Source organism: Trachinotus anak, unplaced genomic scaffold, assembly GCF_046630095.1.
Source record: "Trachinotus anak isolate AG129_WGS33_773 ecotype Australia unplaced genomic scaffold, CSIRO_AGI_Tana_v1 ptg000018l, whole genome shotgun sequence".
NCBI classification, from domain to species: Eukaryota; Metazoa; Chordata; class Actinopteri; order Carangiformes; family Carangidae; genus Trachinotus; species Trachinotus anak.
The window spans coordinates 9594028-9620566 of NW_027273869.1; the positions used below are offsets into that span (position 1 = coordinate 9594028).

The window sequence follows — 26539 nt, forward strand, 5'->3', positions numbered from 1 at the left end:
GAATACATTTATAATTCTTTTGAGTTGGATTTTTTTTTTGTATTTCAAAAGCTACTTGACTGTCTTTATTATTTTTCTTTATGTCCTAACTTAACATCCACCATGTATCAACACAGAAATGTACAGAAAATCGGAAATATTTACAGAATACTTTATATCTGTTGAAACGATAGTTTGGGGAAATATGCTTATTTGATTTCTGGCCAAGAGTTTAAAAAAAGAAAGATCAACACCACTGAGGAAATGCAAAGCTGCAACCAGGCCTGTCAGGAGGGAACGAAATCTGGGGAACACAACTGATACAATCTGCCTAGCAGCAACTCTAAAGCTCATGTTTTAACATTTAAAGCCCCTGTTTTATCCCTACAAACACCAGAATGTACAAACAAGTTTACACTTGGATTTTTATGCTTCAGTCTTTGTAAGTATTAAACAAACAAGATATAACATGTCTGTGAGCTTTAGAAGTGCCACTAGGTGGATTTTGGTTATTACTATTTAACTGGTGTAAAAAAAAAAAAAAAATAAAAAAAAAAAAAAAAAAATCAGTCTCACACGCATGCATCTACTAATTTAGTTCTGTCAGTGAGGTGTTCTGTCAGATGGCAGATTTCTCATACGGGAGCAAAACTCTTAATTTCCATAAACGCGGAGCAAATCTATGCTGATTCAGCGTAAGAAAATATTTATCTTGCAACAAATTGATTCCTGATATTAATTCATGTGTTCACTCTTGAAGTGTGCCCATGATTTAAGCCTGCCTCTTTTCTATGTCCAACTTTAATTAATTAATGTCATTACCATCATTGTGGTCCAGCTGATTGGTTGGTTCATCATTTACAGCACTTTCTCTCCAAATCTCATCCTCTCCAGCAACACTGACATTTGAAGAATTCTTGATTAACATAATTAGACAACTTTGATGGGAGATTTACAAAATCCCCCCTTTTTTTCCCATCCTGACTTGTTTCCATGCACGTCTCCCAATCTTCACGTTAATGCTGTGAGTCTGTGGATTAGATGTGACATTTATAGGGGCATATTTAACCAAAAGATATATAGAAAATATCCTTGTTGCATAAAGAACGAATGCAGAGGAGTCTGTGTTTACTGTGTGCCATGCACTGTATCACTGGCACACATTTTTTCTGACCTTACTTCATTTTACGTGCCCGACTTTTTTATGTGTTTATATAAAAACAAAAGCTGAGGAGAAAGAGAGGGTAAAAAGAGAAAGAAGAGAAAAGAAAGAGACACAGATAGACTCTGGTATGCTGTTATTTCTCTATGAAGGAGACCACGGAGAGCTCCAGCAGTTTATTGATTTTCAGAACTGCTCTGCTCTCATTGTTATCCCAGGGTGCTCAGCACTGTTCATTGGACACATGCAGCACCTCAGGCTGTGATCCCTGTCTGAGAAACCCCAGCACTCACAACAGGCCCTTCCCACAGCACACACAACCCAGCGCCCCATTCATACCCATTCATGCCTACATCTCAATAGCCTCCACTGAGGAGGTAGCAGGCAGCCATATGGGGAATAAGGGCATCAAGGCTTCATTCTCATATCTTTGAAGTGTATTGTGTGTGTGCAGGGGAAGATTGGGAATATACTCCTTTTTCCAGATGAGAGAATTAGACTGAGATTCCACTGTGTCATGTCGAGTGCGGGTGTGTGTGTGTTGTGCTTTGGTGGAGGTGAAAGGTTCAGATCGACGAAGCAGACTCATTTATTCCAGTTTCCCAGACTGACGTTGCTTATTGTCGCCACAGCTGTTGAGGAGGTTAAGTTAGTTTGGATAAGCAGTCACTTTGACATTTAGGATGATTACCCAGCATGCATCAGCACATGCTAAAAGGAAAAAACAACTAAAGCTACATCACACATCCATCCTCCCTTTTTACTTCAGTAGTCAAAAAAAAAAAAAAAAAATCACAGCACTTTTGCATTGTCCACTGCCTGCCTATTCAAACTAGGCCATGTGAGCGCCGTCGTGAAGTGATGTCATGGCTGCTGCTCACCTTTAGCTTGGGTTTGTCTTTAATTATTGTCAGGGAGGAACACACAGCCCAGCTCATCAACTGGATAAATATTTGACCGCTGTTCCATAAATTGGCATTGGGGGTTTATTTTAACGACGCATTCTGTCCAAGCCAGACATCATGCGCCGAGCGATGCACAGTGAATTGGCTCTCTGCAGGTGACCACAGCTCGTCTCGGCATGAGGTAAATTAAAACTCACATTTCTGTTCAGGAAATGGGGGATTTCATACACTTCCTGAATTTGTCTTATTTAATTATAACCTATGTCAAAGCCTAATCTAGGAAGCTTAGGCAGGGCATCCAATTAATCAAGAAATAGGTATGTTTGTGGACTGTGGAGGAGCGTGCAGGGACGTGTGTGTGTGTGTGTGTGTGTGTGTGTGTATGAGAGACAGAGAGAGTTACTGCATGAGTATGGGAGCATATTTGTGCTTTGTTTGTGCATCATTTGTGCGTTTGGGTGCATGTGGGTGGCTGCACGTGGCTGTGAGTAAAATTTGATGTGCCTCAATCCGGGGGGTTTCACTAACAGGACTCAAGGGTGTGTGCTGGCACCATGTGAGAAAGCTCAAAGCAGGACACACAGCCTATGAGGCATCACGCCCTAACACATATGGATCCCACTGTGATTTTAGCTAGCGTCGCTTTAGCTTGGCTTATGGTTTATGCTAATCGCTAATCTGTGAAGGATCATAGAAATCCAAACAGTCTGACATTTTTGATTATCATTCCATGTTGGACAACAAAGGCGGCAAAGGACAAAGAAGGCACAAAACTTTGAGTAAAAACCCAACATTTAAATATATCCAATTCATTCACTCATTATAATTCAGGTTAGAGATGCACGCAATAACATCTGAAAACTCGGAATAATGACAGTTTCATTCCAGCATTAAGCTGCTGCTGCTAATTCACAGCTGCAGTGATCGCGAGCATATCTCACTAAGTGTGTGCCTGAAGGTTCAGATCACATAAGCAGCTACAAGTCGCCTCTGTCACGAACTTGTAACATTGCATCAATTGTCACAATGTGGTCTAATAATTCAGCGTCCCTGTGAGCCTGAGTGGCATGAATGCAGTGTAAAGTTGCCTGTCATAATGTCATCATGTAAGATGTGTTTGTTCCATGTGTTTATGATGCTGAAGAAATTAAGAGGTGACTAATAAGAGACGAACACGGCGCTGACGTGTGAGTGTATCAGTGTGTGACTATTTCCGTGCCTCATATCAGGTGGTCTCCGCATTTAGATCCAAGATTTTCAACCAGATTCCACCTTTTTCTGGTTTCCACATATCATCAAAACATCAGCATATGGCAGAGCAATGAGCCTGAATGATGGGTCAAACACAATTGCTGTCACGGTGGCTTTGGAGGATTGTCAATAAAGATAAATTAATCACAGATGGGTGGCAACTTTGATGTCATGTTCTTCCAGGAGCCAGCGGAAGCCATTTTGAATTGGCTCTAAAGCTGTGGCACAGGTGTCCTCTTTACATGTGGATTTTGCATCGCCTGGCCCAAGTTATTGCGATAACCCGTCAACTGGGTTCTTGCTTTTAATGTCAGTATTAATCGCCGATCACCTGCTATTCACTCTTTTTTTTTTTTTTTTTTTTTTTTTTTTTATCCAAGTGATACATATTTATGAAGTCTGGTTCTTTTGCATGAACATTTGTAACTGATTATGTGCACTCTTCTCAATCCAATCTTGGCGTCCAGATGTGCAGTTACACGATCTGAAAGTCAGTCATTATTCAACTTCCAGCGTCCCTGTTCCTGGAGGAATAGGGTGTTTGTTTGCATTGAAACACTAATCAGTTGCAGCAACAGGCCTCATTCTGATCACAGAGAGATTTTCCTTCATGAGTCCATCAATTCATGCCCTATTCATGTCCATTCCCCGTCCAGACAGAATGACTCAAACTGCCAAACACAGAGTCTGCCTCCTTTGACAGTTGGGCCAATAAAAGGTTGAAAGTTTTGATCAGACAGCCTCAAACAATCCTTTACTTGGAGGAAAAAAAAAAGGATTTACCACAATGCTATTAATCATCTGAGGGCGTCAGGGTTCAGCTGGTGTCACGGTCATCTTGAAAAAGCCTTACTTATTAACTTCTACTCATTCTGCATGGACCTGTGTGTAAAATCTTTGAAGATTTGATCAGGCACAGGTGCTGGTTCTAGCTGTTTAAAACGGCACCTCAACTCTTTCGCCTGGCCATTAAAGTCGACACAAAGGCCAGTGCGGGCCAACTTTTGCATTTCTATTAGGATCGCAGTCTGCTGCGGAATAAGCTCATTAGGAATGATTACAGATGTTCTGTCCTACAGCCATTTTCTGCTTTTCAGATCAGTTTCTGCAAAAGTTTTACTCTGTCACAAAAAACAAATGTGGTGAGTAAGAAGCTGATGATAAGAGGGGAGCCTCACCGTTAATGATACAGGTGTACCCGCGAACGAAACACATGCCTCTCACCGCTGCGAACATGCTGTTATCACTGTGTTCAAGGAACACTACAGCTCAACATTTTGGGAAATATTTACTTTCCGAGTTAGATCAGTAGTTTGATACCACTCTTACGTCGGCACTATGACTATAACTGAAGCCAGACTTTGCTGCCTTTGCACAGTTTGCACAGTTTCCAGCCTTGATACTATATTAAGCTGTAACTGATCGCTGGCTCCAGCTACAAACTTACTGAACAGTCCTGAGATTGAATCAATTTTCTCATTTAATTCTTGTCAAGAAATCTAATAAATATATTTCCCAAAATGTCAAAGCGTTGCTTTAAAGTGATTTTATTATAAAATGCATTCAAGAAAGGAGCAGAGATCCACAATGCCTTGCCTAATACAATGTGGGAGGTGGAAGACATGAAGCTTGCAGTGGGTTTTTTGGGGTTTGTGTGTGTGCCGGGGAAAGCCATACACAGAGATGCGTGTTTGTTTGGGGCCAGATTCCCTCCTTTCCCAGCGAAGGAGGATTAGGCTTGTCGGCAGCGTGTGCACCAACTGAGCCGGCGCTTCTCTTCACCACTACACACTCCAGCAATCAGGCAAGCTGCCAAACAAACAGATGAAGTCAACAGAGAGACGTTTCCTCGTGTCTTCTGAGATGTGACTGCAACAGATGCAACACTGACACCGCCGCTTGACACAGTGTGACAGCCCACTGTGTCTACACAGCCGCCTCCACTTTGACTTATTTTGAAGGTGGAGGGAGGGAGTCGGGGATGACACTATGCACATGATCACACACAAGATAATGTTTGTCAGCAGCAACAGCGGTGTCACTGTGTAAGAGAGACAAAGACAGACGTCGGGGGTTGATTTCACGGTGCAGTCATGTTGCATGTACAGTCCTCAAATGATTTCCATATGTGGGGAGGATCTTGCAGTCAGTTTTTCGAGGTGCAGACTTTGATTTGCTCTCTGCGGGATTCAATCTCCGAGGTGAACTGTGGCCATTACACACTGCAAGGTCAAAATCCCATTACTTAAATGTAATTTTACCCATGATTTTTTCTTACAGGCCCCATCTCTCAAATATATCTACACATTGCCACCCAGATAGGCAAGCTGAAAGCACTGCATGCTGGTTAACGGAGTTCTTGGCTTTGAGCAGCTCTAGGGGATGGAGTGAGGGAGTATCTGTATCCAAGTAATTACAGTCTGAGGGGGCACAGAGGTCCTCTGTGATTACACATCAGCCCTGTAATGGATTCAACACTTATAGACGAAGAGAGAGAGAGAGAGCTGCATTCCTTACCTTCCCATCACCAACGCAGGGAACGGGCGGGTGAGAGCAGGCAAGGTGGGGCGGGGTAGGTAGGTATATCTGCAAGATGGATTACGTGGGGTTTGCGGAGTTCAACATTGACACAGATTCATCGTAAATCATTATGCTGGGGACCCGGAGTGATTTCTGCATTAGGAGCAGAAAATGGAGTTCAGCCAGTCAATGAGGGAGGGCATATTTCACATCAATCACCTCCACACTCTCATGTTACCAAGGCTTAAATCTCACTTATACTGTTACCAATTGGGTTCAATGCCTATGATGGCAATCAGCAAGACACTGCACTAACAACACCCTAGTGACTACGCAGAGGACACAGCATGTGGCTCCGTTGCCATTTATTTAAAATGAATTATATATGAATTGAAATGGAGAAAAGTAAAAGATGATGTTGGCACCAGACCGGCTTTTGAGATTTTATTTCTCTTGTATATACTGTATATAGTTTTTCAAACTTTTAACTCATGTTGGCTAACTTTCCAGTTGACTTCCTGCAGCAGATTTATTCATATTCTTCATAGAGATACAGGGCTGAGTTTGTGACTGAGGTTACAAAGTATTACACCAAAAATGCTTCAGATACTGGGGCTTTCAATGAAGCACAGTTCTTGGGGGCACAAAATTAGAGTTTAAACCTTGGGTTTTATTGGAATTGGTTTCATGTCTCTATTGTTTCATGAAGGTGACAAAATATGGTCATGATCATAAAGCACTTTGATGACACTAAATGAGGAAATAGTCCATGTTTTATATGTTAAGTGTAATATTCATAAACAAATATATGCTTTTTTTTTGTGCTAAAACTGCATAAAACAAAAAATTTACAGTATGTTATCCTACAGAGTGACCTCGCTTATGTCTGGGGTCAGTTTGATCCCAGAGGGGATTAACTCCCACCTCTTACTTACCTTAAACCTCTCATAAACAAAATGTTATAGAACTAGAGTAATAGAGATTCCAGTAGACTTAATGTATTTTGATTTAGAAAGAAGTACTGTCAACACCAGTCACATAAATGAACCATATGAAAACCTGTCTCTGAGACCCCAAACAGAAATTATGTTTATAACCCATTCTAACAAAATTAGCAAAAGTCATGAAGTATCAAGCCACTGAAACAACACTGAGCTGTTAAAGAAAATGAACAGTGAATCATATTGTAACCTTGTAAATAAACAATGGTTAGACAATAAGAGGACATAGAAACGTAAAGTTTCACTGAATGACATTTTGAATGATCACTGATGATGGCTTTATGTGTTCAAAAACATCTTATATGATACAACTGAATAAAAAAAAAAAATCCAGCTACACTTTTTAAAAATTCAATTGAAGGCTCATTAGTGACCTTCCTGAAAACAGATGAGCTAATTTGAAAAAAATAAAATAAAATAAAGTCACATGATAAGAATAAACTGTCACCATGACAACGGTGCGACTCGGTCGTGATTGTGTAAACTTCACAGCAGGTCTGAAGGTTTTTTAATTGAATGTTTTAGTCCCAATTCAGGGCTCAGTAAGTACATTTTGACAGATATTTTAACGCTCCATATTCATTCAAACACATTTTAAAACACAGAGGAGTAGATTAAAAAGCCCCGGCAGACTGTATTTCATGCTGTTTTAAAGTTTTCCCTAACTTTATTTTTGAGGAACACATGTTTAGGGAGGGCTTTGTTCACTTCTCTGCCGCCAAGGGAAGCAAAGTGAGTCAAGAGTGGCTTCGCTGGCTGTAGTGCAGGAATCCGGATATGATGAAAATGTTTTAGACGCAACTACTCTGAGAAAAACTACCGCCACTGAACGTCGCAGGCGTAGCGAGCATTATTATTGATATTTTTTTTTTTACGTCAACAACCTCTGGACTAAAGTTACGCGAAGCTAAGTTTGTGGACGCAGAGTGACTCTTTCACCCAGTTTCTTGTTTTTCTTCCCACCGTCACGGGGAAAGAGTTGGAGGAAGGAAGGATGGGAATAAGTCAGATTTGAAGCGAGGGAGTTGTCATGTTTGAAAGGTAAGTTATGCTTTATAAACAACATGTCCGCTTTTGCTATAAACAGCACTTAGCAGGCGTCCGTCGCTTTTTGATAAAGAAAAGGGAGTGTGTGAACAAATGGACTGCACATGGTCTCTGTCGACAAGTTTATGTAAAAAGCGAGGGAAGGGAAATTTCCACTAAGTTTTACTGGAGCTCGACGTCACTTTCTCGGTGTGTGAATAAGCAGACGACTTTCTCAAGTTGACTAATGACCCGCACGGTGTTGCTTCGTGTCTTCAAGCCTGTGCTGATGGTGAGACATTGGTTTTCACAGCGCTGAGGGCTGAGGGAAAGGGAGGAACTTCTTCTGCCGTGTGTGTCCCGAAAAGACGACTGTCTCATGTCCAAGGAGACCGTCCTTCCTCCGGATGAGCCGGCAGGGCCAGGCAAGGGCCCCCTGCAAGAGACAAATCCCCTGCTGTCAGACTCGCACGGTAAGGGCACACAGGACAGGCCAGACATGAATAGCATGGGGACGACAAAATTAAATTGAGGTGATAAAAAGTGGGGTCTGGAGTTCAGTGGGTGCCTGAGCAGAGTCTCAAAGGTCCTTAGTAGTGATTTAACCAATATTTGATTGGCAGGATAGGCAGGAAAAATGACCCCCAAAGTGTAAATAACAACATAACTCTGCTTTCATTGGTTCTGTCACCCAAACTCTTGTGGTCATAAACCATACAGTAGGTGTGCATGTTCAAACGCCCTGTGACATGCAAACATTTAGGAATCCATGCTGGATAATGCACGGCTCATGTGCACATGAAGTTCTCTTTTGTGAATATTTATTTATTTATTTATTTATTTTTCTCTTCATGCTGCCAGTGCACTAAAAATGAAACTGAGCTATAAATATCAGTGACATCAGTTCTGTGAAGAACTCTCGCTTTCCTGGTCAAACGTGAGGGAAACGGTTAAAAAGCAAACACAGAGTGAGTAATACAAGTGAGTCAATGAATGCATTAACAGATTACTGGTACAAATCAGCATTTATCAGTGTGCCTGGGACAATATCAGCCTTGTCTTCTTAAATTATATTCATGTTACTTTTAGTATACATCAGTATCTGTGCTCCAGTGTTAAGCCTTGATAATGTTTTTGCTTTTTCCTCAATAAAGTCTGAAGAAACGCCCTGGTGACTATTAACAGCAACCACAGCCAATTATAGTTTTTAATTAACTTTCTAGTTGCCCCTAAGATTATCACATGTAAAATAAGCTTACCCCCACACCCCCTTTTCATTTTCCTTCAAACAAGCAATGAACCGTTAACCATCCTATTTATACCAAGCATCATTATGGCACTGTCAAAAAATAGCAAAGTAGGACAAAGTAAGCAATCACTGGGGCTGCTGGATTGCGAATGGATTTTCGCTGGACCTTCAAAGGCGCTTGCAGTAAAGACTGAATTTCCCCTCTCAGGGGACTGTGGATGTACTGAGAATAGACCAATTTATTTCTAACTGTGATCACTAAATACTGCGATGCATCACAGAGTACTGCTGCTAACGTTACCATGCATCAGCTCAGAGCTGAGATATGTGCCATATCTATCTAGAGCTGCTGGCCTGTGGCCATCCGTTCCACTCCTCCATCCATCACTGCTTACAGACACAGTTGTAGTATTGGAACAAACACATCAGGCTTTGGTAAACAAGATTGTTAGTTTTTGCTGAATCATTCTTTGCTGTTTTTTTTTTTTTGCTTCAGGGTGACAGCAAAAGTGGCTCAAGACACAGTATGTTCCAGAAAAACTTAAAGGCTTTGAGAGACACTGGGCTATGAGCAGGCATCTGGCACCAAACCAGTGAATATAGTCATTGTGGAAGGTTTATTTACTGAACAAAGCAGCAGTGTGCAATGAGCAAAACGTCAGCAAGTCTTGAAGTCAAGAAGACTGAAGACATGGCTCAGAGAGGCATAAGGAGATGAGTGAAACTGTCTCTTGTGTTTTTGCGCAGCTATCAGGCCTAGAGTTTTTGCCCACATACTTTTTCCGATTTAGATGAATGCAGCCTTTATGGCAGTAAAAAGAAGCTTGGCAGGTAGAGCACACCCGGGAGCAGAGCGAGAGAAAATGAGATCCAGAGCTCTGGCAAGGCCTTTACCTGAAGTGCCCCACCATGTTGTGCAACCATTTGCCAGTAGCCTGTGTTTTTTCTGGCTAAAATAGGCAGAGTGACCTCTGCACCTCTGGCTTGTCCAGCTGTCCCTGATATTCTGTCCACTGTGGCTGAACCCTGCAGTAAAAGTTTACATCTGTTTGTGGAGGAATGGCTGTAATACACGTTAATTTAGAACAGTTGCACTCATAATACCATAACATTAAATTAAACAACCGAGACCCTCTCTAGTAGTAACTACACAGCATAATATTTTGCTTCTTAACTTTGTGTGCAACAGGTTTTCCTCCTTCAACCATGTTTAACATTGAATGTTTGTGACCCTAGATGCTTGTGACAGTGAATCATCAGGAAGAAAACCGTCTCCCAGGAAACCAGCCACCGAAGGACAAAGTCACGTGACAGATGAGAAGCCTAATTATTGCGAGCCTGTAAGAAGTAAGTTTTAATGACCTGGGAAAGCTGTGGGCGGACAGCAGGATATCTCAGTGTTATTTTTAATGATAAACAACAATGAGCTGTTTAATTGGAGACAGTGAAAATGATTAACATATTCTGCTTGCATGGCCACGTGGTTGAGTTTAACTGTTGTAGGTGTTTAGCAGTGTTTTATTTAACATTTAAACGGTTATAATTTCACTTTCTTATGAATGTGCTCCAACTGTGAAAAATAGTTGTGATGACAATTTCACAGTGTGCACGCATAAGGTAGGGTCAGTTGGCCAACTAAAATATTAGTGTCAGTGTTTCCAATTAAAATGGTATCAAGATAACACCGAGGTCTCTTGGCAAGTGAGTGGTAGCATGCATGCTCTCTCATTCTGCCATAATGACCAAAACTTGGCTCGAGTCTCCGTTTTTGCTTCTCCTTCCAACCCTCAGGCCTGTGTTGTGGAAGTGAGGAAATCCTGTTTGTGGTTCTGGCATTTACTGTTTTAACGCACTGATTGCGCCTTAGCCACAATGTTTTTACCCTGTACCAAACATTTACCTAATGGACAAGAATTGCACCAGCTGCTAGAGGCGTTTTTCTGTTGAACGGTGTCTTCAGGTATATTATTCCTACAGTAGTCTACCATAGCAGTAACATGATTTAAAATCATGGTTAGCTTGCTCTGCATTTTATAATCTGATTTTATAACTTGGGAAACTTTGGAAGCCCATATTGTACATCTGAATTAATCACACACTGTTTTATGCAAATGTCCTGATACAGGGAGGTCTTACAAACAATTATTAGGCATTGAACTGCTGAGTTATTAGCAGGTCTAATTAATTCTAGATGCACTCTTGTTCAGTTAAATGACTTGATACTGAGCTATTGAGTGCAGGTCACAAAAGGAAACCGGTTAAAAGTTTTGTGTGAGTGAGTGTGTGTGTGTTTTATTGTTTCTAAGAAGAGTGAGATGTGTCAGCAAAGGCTAATAGCAGCTGATTGCTTCCATCCATGTAAGTGCCTCGCTGTAATAAGGATTGTGTTTGCATTTGACACAACAGTTCTTTTGTTTCTAGGTTGTTAACTTTTCCATGGCGCCTTTTCCTTTTTTTTTTTTGTATTAAGCTTAATGACTTGCCAGTGGCTTGTTTACTAAAGCAGCAAGGAAAAGAGATTCAGTTACAAAAAAAAAAAAAAAAGGATTTCTGTCAAGAGGTCTTTTTAGTTTGGCAGGTATGTGGAGTATTGCACTTCTGGAGGGAGGCATGCTTTTCTTTCATCTCAGCAGATAAGCCCCTGTGACAACAGTTTTGCGTTGTAATTGAAGGCAACCCCCCCTTCACCCCCAAAAGAACCCACACACAGCCTCTCTTGCACATATGCACACACACAGACTGTCTGCTATGGGAATTTTGGAGGAAGGAAGTTATGCTACTTCTCTTAAAATAGTCATGTCAAATAAAGTTGAAATCCCAAATTTGTGCTTTGATAATCTTTGTAAAAGTTTTATGTACCTGTGTCTGTTTGTGGTTAAATCAAAGTTACAAATCCTTGCATTTGCAGCGGCACGAGTTAACCCTTTTTTTTGTACATAGACCCTAGCAATCTCACTGTGGTTTGTGTGTTGAGGTGGCCAATCAGCGTGCTCCCTGGCAGGGATAATTGAGAGCCCTCTTCAGCGTAGAAACAGGAAATCAATAAGAAATCATCTGCTCGCCTACATCCTGGACCTGGCGGTTTTTTCCCCCCGCTGCCCGATTTAAAACTTGTGTACAGTATGTGGATGGTGACTATTCACAACAAGAGGAAGCCTATTGTAATAACAACACAGATCCTATTTCATTTATGATAACATTGTTTTGACAAGTTGTCTTTTTAACCACTGGGTCCTCTTTAAAACAGGAAAGTAAACATGGCAGTGGTTTCGTAGTAATTTGAAACTGGTCTTGTGGAGTACAGCATGCATTTGTATGAGAATGCAGCAAACAGTGTGCAAAAGCAACTTAATCTTGCCACACCGTTGCAAAAATGAATAATTCGGCGTGTGACCTAAAAAGCTGGAATTGTTGTTTCAGAAATCCACATAGTTGGTAAAGAAGCTAAAGTGTTGTTGCACAGGGGACTGCAAACCACTGTGGCAGCTCGTCCTGTAAGGCCTTTGTCAATGAACGGTTCCTCTGTGGCTCCGCCATCCTGAGGGAGGAGAGAGAATCTTGTGGGAGAGACAGACATTCCTCAAGAGACCGTTCTGGGTTTTCAAGCAGCTGATATCTCCTGCAAACAGGGCCTTAGCTTCTCAGTCCCTGCCAAGAAATAAATTGCTACCACCCAGGACCAGTTTTAGGAGTTTAATCGTCACATTATTCACCGGATTGTCAAATACTTTTTTTTTTTTAAATGCTTCTGTGGTTGATAAAGATGACCTTACTAGCTTCCAAAGAACAGGTCTGTTTTTTTATCTCAGGGAAATTCTGTAGTGAAAAAGGAAGGTCAAATAACATGACTCTCTTTTTTTAAAGGAAGACATTAGTCCTTTAAAAAACCTTTGTGTGAATCCCTGATTGGGCTCTTTAGTGGCACACCTTCAAGGTTATTACCTGTGTGCACAACTGACCTTTCAGAAGTGAATTTGTGACCCCTAATAAATGCAGTAAAAAGGGATTGTTTAATGGTAGTGTCTCATACTTACACCTGTCTCACAAGAACAGATTCATTGACAGTGCAACAATTAAGATTCATATACAAAACTATAAAGTGTTATGACACTAGACAGTTGGCGGAGTTAGACTAAGGTAAAACAAAGGGCTAGTACCTCGTCATCATCATTTCATCATCAGCGAGGAAATATTTTTGCTTCCCAAGTGTTGAATCAACATTCTCAGACTGTCAGACTTTGCCTCATGTATATTCCAAAGTTACTTAAGTACTTTAAGACTTTTTAACCCAGAATGTTTTTTTTTCAGCTATAGGAAGTGCATGGTGATTGTTGTTATGCAAAATTCATATCTTTATTGTAATCCTCAGAGCCCTGTCTCTGCAGAAATAATGTGTCTAAAGCATAGACCTATTATAAACTGAACCGTAATTTTCAAGTGATTACTTACCAGTGGGTCATGGAATCAAAAACTGTATAAATAGGGTGAAATGCTAGTGTAGGGGTTGATTAAAATGGCCATTGTAATTCTACCTCTGTTGTAATTATTTTCTCATTGTCTTGGTGCAGATAGATTTCATATGGGAAATTTCAAGTGTGTTAATTAGCATATTTTACCCAAAGTGCCTGAGCCTATTCACTGTTAATTTTTTTTATTTTTTTTGAAGATATTCAAAATACTTGAGCCAAATGATTAGATATGCATGTACCTCAATTCATGGACTGAAGTCTTTTAAGTGCTTACGTTAGATACAAGGCAACATATATGAATTTTGATTGCGGAGGAAGAGTGTGGTTCTTTTTCTTCATTGCAGACAATTTGGATATTCAGTAATCTTTCCAAGTCGTTTTAACACCAATTGACCTTTGCGTCTAAATGGTTCTTGTGCAGCACATATCTGCAGTGGTTTAAAATAGAGTCAGATCTTTTACTTCAGTGAAAGTAGCGATACCATGTTTACGGTGTAAAAATACTTGATAAATGTCCCTAAAAGCTAAAGTCTTGCATTTAACATATTAAAAGAACGAATGACAGAAGTATTATCAACAAAATGTACTACATGGATGCAGTAGTTTAATTTTGAAGTTACTGTAGGTGCTGCAACTTTTAACTACTTTCTATATTGTTAGTTGTAATTTAATCTAATGCATTGCAAGTCAGTTGTGTTTTTTTTATTTAGAATCCAAATCTGCAAAGTACGTAGGAACTAAACCATCAGATTACGCAGTTGAATGAAAGAATAATATTTTAAATTTGGCAAGGTAGATTTATAAAGTGACATAAAATGGAAATAAACAAGTTAAATAGAAGTACCTCAAACTGCACAGTGCTTCCCTAACTGCACATCTGTGTTGTAAAATTAGAGCGTTTTTATAATATACACAACACATAGTTGAAACCCAGTCTGTCTGTTTAGCGCAGGTAAGGTAGGTGGACAGCTCTGCCCATGTTTATCGTCTCTTCAACCGGTGCCACACAAGTCAGTGTCAGTGCCTTTCACAGGCCACTCACAGAGAGAAGAGAGAAAAAAATCAGCTAGCTCAAATGAGAGCAGCGCAGGGGGGATTACTTGGCCTCTAACAGGGTTTTGGCTCCAACATTAAGGTTAAAACCCTTTTCTATTACTGAGATCTCTGCTGATGTTGCCCCCACCAGCCCCGACCCCCTCGAGCTTCCAGCTCCTTGCCCCCTTCGTGTTTGCAGGTTCAGTGCCTCTCTGCGAGGTCATTCTGTCAGGCCCCCTGATCACTGGAGGGTGACCGGGGACCAGGGGGTGGCTCCCGTCCAGACACACAGACCGTCACAGCAGACACAAGCACCGATGAGTGTGATACACCCCCCCCCCCTCCTCTCTCTTTCCCTTTCAGGCTAGAGCTAAAATCGATGCAGGCGTCTCTGTGTTTAAAAAGCCACTCAGAGGCAGACGAGCAACTCTGTCTCAAAGGCTGATCTCTCAGCTTAAGGCCTTGATTGGCATCCCAAAGATGTGAGGCGCTGACCCACAGCTGTCCCATTAGTAGAGGGTTAATGTTGAGATTGATACTGAGCAAATAAAGGAACTAGGTATGTGGGTATTTTGATAGACTGCCTATCCCCTCTCTGACCCAGAGACAGACCTCAGCTGTATTTTTGCTTTAAGGGAGTGGTTGTGCTACTGCCAGATCCTCATCTCTGACTCCAGTGGTGTCTGCGTACACAGTGGCTGTTTATTTGGTGTGTGGTTGTCCCGGTGTCTGCTGTTTTGCATGTGCCTTTGAGTATATGTGCACATATGCGCATGTGCAAGTCTGCGCGCCTGCAGTTGAATTTCAAACAAATGAGTTTCCTGTGGAACTTCTACTTCAGCGAGGAGATTTTGAAGCCGGTGGAATATTTGAGTCATCGATGTAACTGAAACTGAAAATACTCCCATTCCCCTCCCTCCCTCCCCTGCTCTGTTGCTCAGTTTTTGTTTTTGAGTCGTCAGCGAGGAGAGGGTGGAGCACGTTTTTGGAGTATGGAGCCTGGCAGCTCCCTCAGGCCTGCTCTGAGTCACGTCATAATTGATCTTTCTAGAAATTGTGGTAGCTAGCCGTGTAAAGCCTAAATCCGTGCAAGATGTGCAGCTTTTTAAAGATACTGCAGTCAAGCATTCAGCTGTCTTTATACTACACTCTTTCTCCCCTCTTGGATGGTGAGAAACAGATGAGGGAGAATGAAAGGCGTTTGACAAAGCTTAATGCAGACGCAGGCTCGTACAAATTCATCTCAGAAATGAGGAGAGGAAGAGAATAATGCACCATTTAGTGTCTCTCACAGCTGCCAGGTTGTAAGGTTTTGAATGCTCCTTGATGTCTTGCGTTCTGCTACATTAGTAACACTCAAATTAGCACCCTGCCAAATTCCACACAACAGTGGAGAGACCAGAGACCTCTGTGGCCGGAGCTTGGCCGTGAGGGGGTGGGCTGAGTGTGAATGACTTCCCCTCAACATGATTCATGTAAGAGAAAATGGCATCTCATTGGGAGTTTCAGTGATTTAGATAGCAGTCAGACATATTAATCTGGGAAAATGTTCCGTTTTGAAATCAAAGGATAATTGATCACCCCCCCCACCTACTCCACCACCTGCCCCTGGAATGGGATAGAAAAACAGACAAAAATGTGATGTTTCCTGCTTAAATGAGATGCTTCACAATATGATCAGCCTTGACAGGTGAAGACAGCTAATAGAGTTCTGTTACAGGCTACCATAACACACCCACACACACACACATATACAGAGCATGTCACGTTTGCTGATGAAGATCCAATATCAGAGCAAGTAATTTAGCCATCCTCAGCGGTCATCATCATCTGTGCGGCCATCATCATCATTTTATCTTGGATAAATACAAAACATCATGGGAGTGTGTTCACTGACAGGACCAGGATTGCTGTTTGATGTCCAGAGTCACATTTTTTTCATATCTATTGGAACAAGTGACATTCCTGTTAGCTCGTGTCAGGTCGCCATCCACTCTGTGTAAACGCTCAAGACAGGACCACTGACTGGGCATGGCACCCACATCTTTACACTACAGGAGTAATTTTCTAATCACATGCTAGTTCTTGTTGGCCAGTTGACATCGTCAATTTGCTTTAATTTCACACTGCTGATATCTACATTATATTGATACTAATCACAGTTTTTTTTTTGTTGTGACTTGAATGATAACGTATGTCTATTCCTTCCAACGCATCCTTCCAGACAATAAAGAAAGTCCTTGTCCCAGAGTTTGGAAGGTCAAATGGTAAACGAGGCTTTGATACACCCAAGGAAAATTTCAATCAGAGCCCTTTGTAATAACATTCATTGTACTATTTTCCTCTTTTTCTGTGTCCCTCTCGCTCTGTCGCCAGTATAATTCCCCTGGTTTTGCGTCTATAAATATGGACAGGGAAGATGTATAATTTCTAATGAGAAAATATATCTCTTTGGATTGAAAGGCAGGAGCTGTGCCACGTGCTGCTGTTTGTTAGGAGGAGAGATGATACCTCAGGCTGTTTTGGTAGAGAGAGGAGGGGGTGGTGGCAGTGGTGGTACGACGAGTCTGGCTAGGTCATTGCACATTTACAAATTAGCATTTCAATCATGCAGGTACATGGCCAGCCGAGCAGAAAATATACATGTTTTTCTAATACATGGCACAAAAAGATAAACAAAACACTGGCCGTGTCAGTAGAATTAGCATTTCAGAGCTAACTGCTGCTATGTATTCTACACATTTCTGTTTGGGAATCATAACTAAAAATAAAGGTGTCTCTTCTGCTCTCATATTCCATTCAGTGTTAACTCACAAACTCGTAGCATTGTGTAATAACGGCTATTAGGAGATGAATACAAGATCTAGGTTGTGGTGTTTATTTGGCTGACATGATGTGACATTTGAATAACTGTATGCTCTCTATGATGGGCATTCTAATAAGCCTAGGCAAACACCTTTCGTCTCCTTCTCCCTCTTTCTCTCCGTCTCGGGGGCATTAATATTAAAAAGGACTGAGCTTTAGAAACACAGAGCTTGTATGGTTGTTCAATCCGCTCTCTGCTTTACCTGCAACTCTGGGCGTAGCGGTGTGCAAATGAGAATCTCCTCCCTGCCCTGTTTGACCTCTGTGTTATATTTTCATGTTCTCGACTATTTTAGAATTCTTGTTTATACAGCTCTGTTTCAGTTGACATGCATGCATACATATTCCTTCCTGGTAGGTCTGCTCTGCTTGTGTGTGTGTGTGAGAGAGATCCAGTAGGCTTGTGACATATATATGTATACTCCTCCTCTTCTTTCTTCTGTCTTTTGGGTGCAATTTCCAGCTCCCTCCTGTAGGACCTATTTTCTGTGACAAAAACGGAGGTGTTTATATACTCAGTTTTACATACAGAGCGATCCCCCACACAGCTCTGGCACAGCTCCAGCGCTCTCCAGGCACACCAGTGCTCGGTCCCTGTGTGGCGCAGCCACTGAAGACTCAGTGACAAATGGCAATTATATTTGTGTGTTCTTCATGAATCCATCAAACACTGGCCTTTTAAAAATGCTCCCCAGATATTTGATGCTGTCAGCTACTAGTAGCTGGGACCAAATTGGGATGCTGCTTAGACAGTCAAGAACTACTCACCCCCTAGTTTCCCCTGTGATGTGTGTGACAGCGTGTGTAGGGGAATACCATGTTTTATTCAACTACAAATGTACACTCTCAACAGTTGTTGATGTGCTAGAAATAGGGCGGTTACAAGTCCAATTTGAAGTGTGTGTATGTGTAAGTGCGTCCAGTTGGTCCTCCAAAACATGGTGTTTTAATGCAACCTGTCAGGCTGTGTCTCAGTACACTTACCCATCCCTACAAGCTTGTGGCAACTCTTGATTTTTTTTTTTTTTTACTTGTTCATACCAAATTTTTGATGCTGGTTGTGTTTCCTGTCTAAGTTGCTTTGTCAGGATTTATTAACAGACCCAGCTCATATTTTCATTATCACTTGAATCCTCAGAAGTGGAATCAAACTTTATGTTCAAAAACTTCATTACTGCATTATATTATCTTGAAATAATGAAGTTCAATCTTGTGTAAACCCACAGTAAAAGCTCAATAATATAGTAAAATTCACAGTCTGGTTAATCTGGATTGGCTGATATAGTGCAAAATGCACAATTGTTATTTGATACATTTCAAAATGGACTTGACAAATGCTGGCTTTTTCCTAAAGCTATACTGTATGCAGTTTTACAGTACAGACTGAACAACCAATGCTCTTCATGAGGTACTTAAAACAGATGCTACACATTTTTCTTTCACTGCATGTACAGTGAAAGTTTTTGATCCCCCAACTTACCAACCTAGCACAATTCCAACAGGACTTACTGTATTTCTGCTTTTTCTCATTAAGTCTTCATTTGTCTCTCGGTGGCTGTACAAGTCTGTCATTGCCATCTTTGACAGTATCATCATTATCGTGATCAATGATTATGAATATTATTCCACGATGTCCATTCATCTTAGTCACTGTGTTCATCAGGATAAAAATAAAGACTCTGAATGTGAGTGTGAAGACGATCCAAGAACCTGCCACTGAAGCGCACTGCTCTGCAGACTTGAACCACTTTTTAGTGCTTTGCAGCGTGTCAGAAACCTGAGTTGCTGCTTATGTACTCTGGGTTTTACGTGGTGGTTTCCTAATAACTATTTGTACTTTGGTAAATTGAAGGCTTGACTTCCTCAAAAGGAAAGGTAATTATGCCTCCCAGTCTACTTTGGCCTATTTGCACATGAACATGTGTCTGTGTGTGTGAGTCCATGCGGCTAGTTCCCTTAACCTAAATGGGAAAAACGACTGTATTATTACACAGGATACTATGGGTGATTGATTTGTTAAGGAATTGTCGTCCTCAGTTTGCTGTGTTCTACAAACTTTAAGAGGCAGGTGAATTATTATTACTCTGCAGTGTTAGCTGTGAATTGTGCAATGTTTGTGTGTGTATGGGGTCTTTGCAAATGAGTTTGGACAAGTTAATCATGAGATGTAGAGAGGGATTTCCCTTGTCATCCCCATTAATGTCAGCCAGTGCTTTTTGTGTTTACACATCAAAGTACGAGGCGACATCTGATGAATCAAATAATGTAAATAAAAAAGAAAATGTGTGATTGGAAAAAAATTATTTAAATGAATTGTAAATCTAAAAACAGTTATCCAGCCATCTTCATGACATGGAAATATGACAAAAATAACGGAGTAAGTCAGAGTTGTTCGTTAATTTGTTCCTTTAAATGCTGCACATCACAGCCAAATGATGTTGTTATCCACTTTGTGATTCCTTTTGATTAAAATATTTAGCCAGTTAGGGGCTGATTCAACTTAACTGATTCCAGGTCGGTATAATATGCTACTATTTTCTAAGATTAGAAATTCATTTGGAAAGGAAACCTTTTCAAACATCTTCCTGGTAAGTTGAAAATCATCCTTGGCCACCCCAGTACAGACCGCCGTGTTGATGTGAAGAGAAACCCCATGTGTGTGTTTTCTGAGCTTTTTTTTATAACATTGGTTGGACCAGCTTGCAAAAAAAAAAAAAAACAAGTGCTGGGAAAAAAAAAAAAAATTAAAAACATGCACAGTTGCAGCTGTCAGGGGTAAAACTGAAGAACAACAACAGATGTAGCCTACTCTGAGTCTCCTTGTTAGCAAGCTCCTCTCTCCTCACATTGTCATGGGCAGGCTGCAAGGCTTTTGTCTTTTGGAGAAGAAAATCCATCAACCTGGTCTTAAATCACTGCATAATGAATTCTATCGTGTGCTACCCAGTTGTCTAATTCAAATTGCATGGAATCCTGATCCCTAAAGTCTATATTTGTTTATCAGAGCAGCATGCAGAACCCTGAATGAGGAGTAGGCAAAACCCAGTGTGTGTATTTAATTGCTTTGTTTTACATCCACATTCACGTCCGGCCTCTCCCAGAGTGATGTGTTGTTAAAAAGCGCAAGGCCCGATTCCCACACTCTCGCCCTCTCTTGTTAACCGTAATTGCACTTGTTGGTGAGCTGACAGAAAGAAAATAGAGATGGAAAGAAATTACCAGCATCATATTAAGTTCTGTGTTTGCATCTATTTTGGAAAATGTGTTGATTTTTAGACAGCTGGAAAACACTTAAACAAGCCAGCTAGTACTACACAGCTGGTAAATAAGGCAGAATGCAGAGTTTGGTAGTGAGGATACCATATGTTCAATGTATATAAAGGAAGTATGCTATGGAAAAAAATGAATAAGTATGGTTCACACAGACAAACTTAAAAAGAGGATGAATAATTCACAAAATCTCAAGTTAACCATGCACTGGCGGCGTGTGCACATGCACAGTGGCTCTGATGTTGAGGGAAGGTAATGTAGGAGTAACTCCCAGTAGAGCTGAATGTGCAGGTGTTCCTCTACGTAAAATGCCACCTCCTTTGCTCACTCACATCCTTCGCCTTCTTTCTTATCAGACAGGTCGCTGTCTCCTGACTTTCTGTGGCTGTCACACATACACTTAGAAAGACTAGTTGAGGCCATCTCTGAGCTTTCAGAGGAAAGGAGATCATTACCGTTGCAGACAGCAGCTATTTTGTATATGCACAGTATCACAGGCTCTCTCTCACTTTTTTCTGTGTTAATCTCTCTTTCTCTCACACTGTCTTAACTCACCTGGGTACCGCTCCCACAAATGTCTTTCTGCCTACAGCAGTGGCTTTTGTGAACCTGTCACATATAAGGCTCCTATATCTCTCCGCTTCTTTCTGTCACTCCGGGTTGAAATGTTTGCCATATGATCGATATTATCATGTTAGGAAATGGTGGCAAGATTTGCTGAGAGTGATTTCGCTTAGAAAGGTGTCTCCACCTGTGATCGGTTTGTAAGAACTGAATATCACAAGCTGCAGAGACTTTGTATGTGAATAAAAGAGATGAAGTGTAAGGTGCAGAGAGTGCAGATAAAGTTCTCTTTCAGTTAAAATAAAGTTAGAGCGTTTAGCCTCATAATGGTGAAAGGAACCCACAACTCTTTGTCTTCCATATAAAACAGACACCATAAATCTAACTAAGTTATTAAGGTAAATCACTAGTTCTTTTTGGTGCTCCTGTATCGTAGTGTTTGGTAGTGTTTTGTCTACATTCACATCAAAAAAATATATTTGAATAAACAAGCAATCTTCTGTTTCAATATTCAGTTTTATTTGTTCTGTATTAAGACCCTTAGCTTGCAGGTGTTTCAGCTGAGTGAATGCATGACAGATGAAATACTCCAGAGAACTTTAATGATTTAAATACTAATTTAAGTAATTATACTGAATCTACACACACAACTTTTTGCTTGAGTAAAACAGATATCCTTTCTTTTTCATGTTTCCCTCCAGCACAACCTCAGTCTGAGTCTCAGCCAGTGCTCTTGGAGCCTGCCGAGGGAGGTGCTGCCAAGGACCAAAATGGCTTTCTCCAGAACAGCTCTGGTACGCCTGCGCTGAGTAATGGCAGTGGAATCCACCCTGGCATCGGCGGGGCTGGGGCCACGCGCGTATGCTCCTGCGGTGCCAACATCAGCAGCATGGGCGTCATGGGTGGGTCAGTCCCTGGCACAAGAGTAGCGGCGACTGCGCCGACTACAGAGCAGCCCAGGAAGCAGCCGTCAACACCGGTGTCACAAAGGATGCAGAGGAAACTGAGGTCCAGCTTGTCAGTCAACAGTGACAGCAGCAGACGCAGCAAAGGCAGTTCCACTGGGTCGCAGAAAGCTCCTTTACCAGAGGGTGAGTATCCTCACACAAGGTAATGATGACAGCAAGTAAAGAAAGAGAGCACAAAGCTACACACATTGACAGCTGTTACTAACTTTTCTAACATTTCTTTGCTTGCATTCTTCTCTTTCTGCATCATTTCATCTGTAGTAGGGATTTCTCTTTGGCATTTTTAAAATCATTTCTGTCTATTGCTTTAGATGCATTAACATTCATAAATACATTTGTATATATATATTAATATATTAGTTAAAAAAGGTAATTAACCTAATGTCTAGTAAAATGAACAGTTCTGTACTATGCAGGAAAATATAAATAATCTTGTCTGACCTGATTGGCAAAAACACCCTAATCTGCAGTCACACAGTGAAATGAGAACGCCATCAAGTCATCACCATCAAAGTTATTTTTGTGTTTAAGAAGCTATTCTTGGGAGGCATCCTGAAATAATACCTTATAAAATATTGATGATAAATTCTTACCTTCTCTCACCTTTTAATGATGGGAGTGCATGACCTCTTATATTTATCACTCCTGCCAAGCAAATGACATCTTATCCCGCTCCTGTGGTTTTTATTTTCTTTAACAACAAGTCAGAGAGTCCGTTTGCCATGCAGGGAAGCCGTCACTTTGTCAGGTGCAAGGCCGAGGTGAGTCCAGTAATGAAGGCGGTTTGCTGGTCCTTTTCCATTGGGGAGATAGGTGTGACCGTCTAACGAGGCCTGAGAGCACGGGGTGCCTATTAAAAGTCGTGACCAGCCTTCTTCAGGCCCCTCACGGCCCCTCACACCTCTCTGGGCCCTTTCTGGCTCTCCCTATATCCCGTCAGCACCACCCTGGCCCTCATTAACAGGGCCTTGTCGCATCTCTCCTGCAACTACCGTACTTGCTGTGCATGTGTTTGTGGACATGCATGTGTCCTTTCATAGCCCATACAATATTAGGGCTTAGGCATGTTTCTTTGAATTAGAGTGGGTATTCCTGCGTATTCATCCAACACAAGGCCTCTGCTGCTTTGGCCTTTAACTGTACAGTGAAACGTGCTGTTGTATGTTACTCAGTGATTCACAATGGTCAATCTCAGACATGAGTTTAAATGAAGGAGCAAAGTGGACAGTCTGATCTTTGATGATTCTGTACTTGGAATATACATCAGATTGAGTTACAGGCGAACAAAACATGAAAACACATACACACCCACAAAACTTCAAGAGTAAAGGTGGGATGCATCCACCAGAGATTTTCCAGACACATCATGTTTTCAACGTCTTAATTGGTAAAGAACAGAGCGAGAGGATGAAAAAAAAAATAAAACAACAGCAGCTCAACAAGTCTGTCTCATTATGGCTTTTGTGTTGCTTATTTGCAGACACGAGAGCTCTCAGAATCAATATGTTCACTCTCAACTATTTATTTCCCCCAGGAAAACAGCCAAGCTGTTGTGTTTGAATGTTTACACGGATTAACATAATCTGTTTGCCTGTGAAATTAGCCTCCTAAACAGCCCCCTGAACACAGGAAATAAAAGGCGTAAGCTAGCATGAACTAGCTCTGGGGATTCTGCTGCTCCCTGTGTTTCTTGGCACATGCCGTTGGCACTGGAGCCAATCTGTGATAACACCACAGCTTCTGAGGAGTCATTTGCCACACTGCTTTTGTTTAGCGGGGTGGGTCTCAACTCTTGTCATCCAGTTTGTGTCTCTGTTAATTGTGTGTAATCAGTTAAGGTCTCCAAGCTGCTTTAGCCTCATTTAGAGATTTAGGGCCAAGGCTGCGAGCGCAGTCTTTTCCTGAGCTATAAAGCTAGATGTGTTTGTGTGTGTTGTGTAGGCTCCAGTCCTCAAGCTTTAACTTTTCCCTCAGTCATACATTATAAACAGGCTGCTTTAAAGTACATGTGGTGGACCTCCACTGTCCAGCCCACATCCTCTGCCCTCTTTACCCATGTGTGCCTTCTGTGCACTCCCTTGGCCACCAAGGCTTTGTCTGACCAATCTCTCTCTCTTTATCTTTGTCTGTCTAGCTATCTTGCCCTCTCTCTCCCTCTTTGTGAGTTTGAATGTTTTGCACAGCTTGCCGCTCCGAGGCCCATCCAGCTTGTTTTGTGTCATGCCGCTCCCTTTTTTTGATGTTAGCTTTCCAGATGTCTCAAACTATTTCCTCAGAGGCGCCGGACGCTGTTTTTGGCCCTGCAAACTCTGGGCTTCATCGCAGCTCGCTGACATTAAACAGGAGCAGTGTCAGTGTGTGCTGTTCTGTCTGTCTGTTGGTTGATTTCACTCTGTCTCTGTCTGCCTTTCTGTCTCTCTGTCTCTCTCTCTCTCTGTTTTCATGGAGATGTGCCTTGCGTCCAGCTCTCTTGTGTACAGTACACGACCCCCCCGCTCCCCTCCTACTCGCTGGCTTCTCTAAGATCCAGACTAATCGCTGGTGTTGAATTATACATCCAAGTGAATAGCTGAGATGGCCGGCCGCTGCTTAATGCCTATGTACTGTGTTTATATCGTATTCACTGTCTGCTGTTAGAGTCTGAACGCTGGCATGGCTTTACCCTCTGGGTCCTTCAAAGTTTGTTAGGCTGAACTTTGAGGTTTTGTGCATGCAGCTGTGACTGGGCAGCGTTTATTGCTCTCATTGGCATTTTGCTGTGCTCAGATGACAGTACGCCACAGTCCATGCCAGTATAGAATGTGGTATTAGTTTTGTTTTGCTAGCATGAAACATATCCACAATCTGGCCAACAGCAATTTACTGCATGTCCACACCAGATGTTGAATAGTGAAGGATTTATTCGCATGCATCTCTCATCACTGCCAGTGTTATGGTCTCAGATAAGTATAATAAGATGCATTCAAACTTCAGGCACTCTCACAGACACACAGGCACGTACACACACTTGCTCGTTTCATGTTCCCTTCTCTATCTTGTTTGTATCGCAGTCAGCTAATGCTTCTGGTCAGCTCTGCAGCCCTGAGCACCGCAAAAATAGGAAAAAAATCCCCTCCACTTTGATTAATCAAACATGAGCATCCAGCGGTCCTCAGCTTGCCTTCCCATGCCGTCCTCCACACTCTCCTCCTTTCGCTTTCCCTCTAACCCAATCAGTAACAGCCCCTTCTGACAGCTCAAGATGGCCTGATGAAAGTTATGCAAATGCGCCCTGTTTGTAATGCTATTTTTCTGCATCCATCCACATCATGTCTTTTTAACACTCCAAAGCAGTGGCGCTGTGCTGGCCTTGGTTCAAAAAGGAGACAGCTGCAAGGAATGTATGCCAGGCGTGCTCAGTGAATGATACTTAGCATGATTTAGTGACTTGGATACAACCACAGAAGTTCTAGTGCGGAGCAGCTGGATTAATGACATCATAAACTGTGTGCATTTATCTCTTATTTGTGTAGCTGTGAGGTCTGAATAAACAATTATTGTTCTATATTCAATCTCAACTTGTGCACTAATCACTTCAGATGTTTTTTTTCTCCTTTATTTTATCCTGCAACACAAAGAATAGTTTTATTCCTAATTCATTTTTTTTTTTTTTAAAGTTATTTCATTTTTTTTTTTTAAGGAATGGGTAAATTTAGTCTTTGATTCATTGAGACATTTGAGCTTGAGTATGTTTTCAACATGTTTGCTTGGCTAGAGTTAAAATGTTTGGGAGTAACAATCTTCTGTACCATTACTAACATACTGTTTCAGTGGATGATTCTTGTATTTGTTGTATTTCATTATCTATTCATACGAGCTTAGTAGCATTTTAATGAAATATGTAACTAATTCAGCCATTCAGAAACAGCTTTGTGACGGTTAATGGGCACATTGGTAATTTAAAGGGGGACTCTTTATTGCTGTGAAACAACAGGCTCAAACTTGCCACCAGCCACATAAAGTGAAGAGGTTAAATGTTAATCAGAGGTGTGAGCATTGCCAGCAGAAATCCACCTATTTGCCAGGGAGAGACTCTTGGACTTTTCTAATCATCTTTGTGTGATCAACCCAGCAGTTTGCATGATAATGCCACAATTATTTAACAGTCTGTTAATCAAAACTGCAGGAGAGGAATTCATTTCTTTGAATTTCTCTTATTTCCTTTATCCCCCCTGCCTTGTTAGCCCTCACCCTTTTGCCACATGCCTTCTCTGTTGTACCTGTCAGCCTGCAAGC

The 26539-nt window shown here is 41.5% G+C and overlaps 1 protein-coding gene across 5 annotated transcripts in view; it reads left to right on the plus strand.

Moving 5' to 3' along the window:
• mdfic (MyoD family inhibitor domain containing) overlaps positions 1–26539 on the plus strand; it is a 118937-nt gene that overhangs the window by 3639 nt on the left and 88759 nt on the right. Inside the window, exons 1-4 of one of the 5 annotated variants that reach the window (XM_071501747.1) lie at positions 7269–7859; positions 8158–8317; positions 10330–10440; positions 21998–22387. In XM_071501747.1, coding sequence (XP_071357848.1) covers positions 8224–8317; positions 10330–10440; positions 21998–22387 — 595 coding nt within the window. In that variant the 5' untranslated portion in view covers positions 7269–7859; positions 8158–8223. Of the gene's footprint in view, positions 1–7268; positions 7860–8124; positions 8318–10329; positions 10441–21997; positions 22388–26539 lie in introns of those variants that run through there. The other 4 variants (XM_071501748.1, XM_071501745.1, XM_071501744.1 and 1 more) reach the window with 4 other exon arrangements.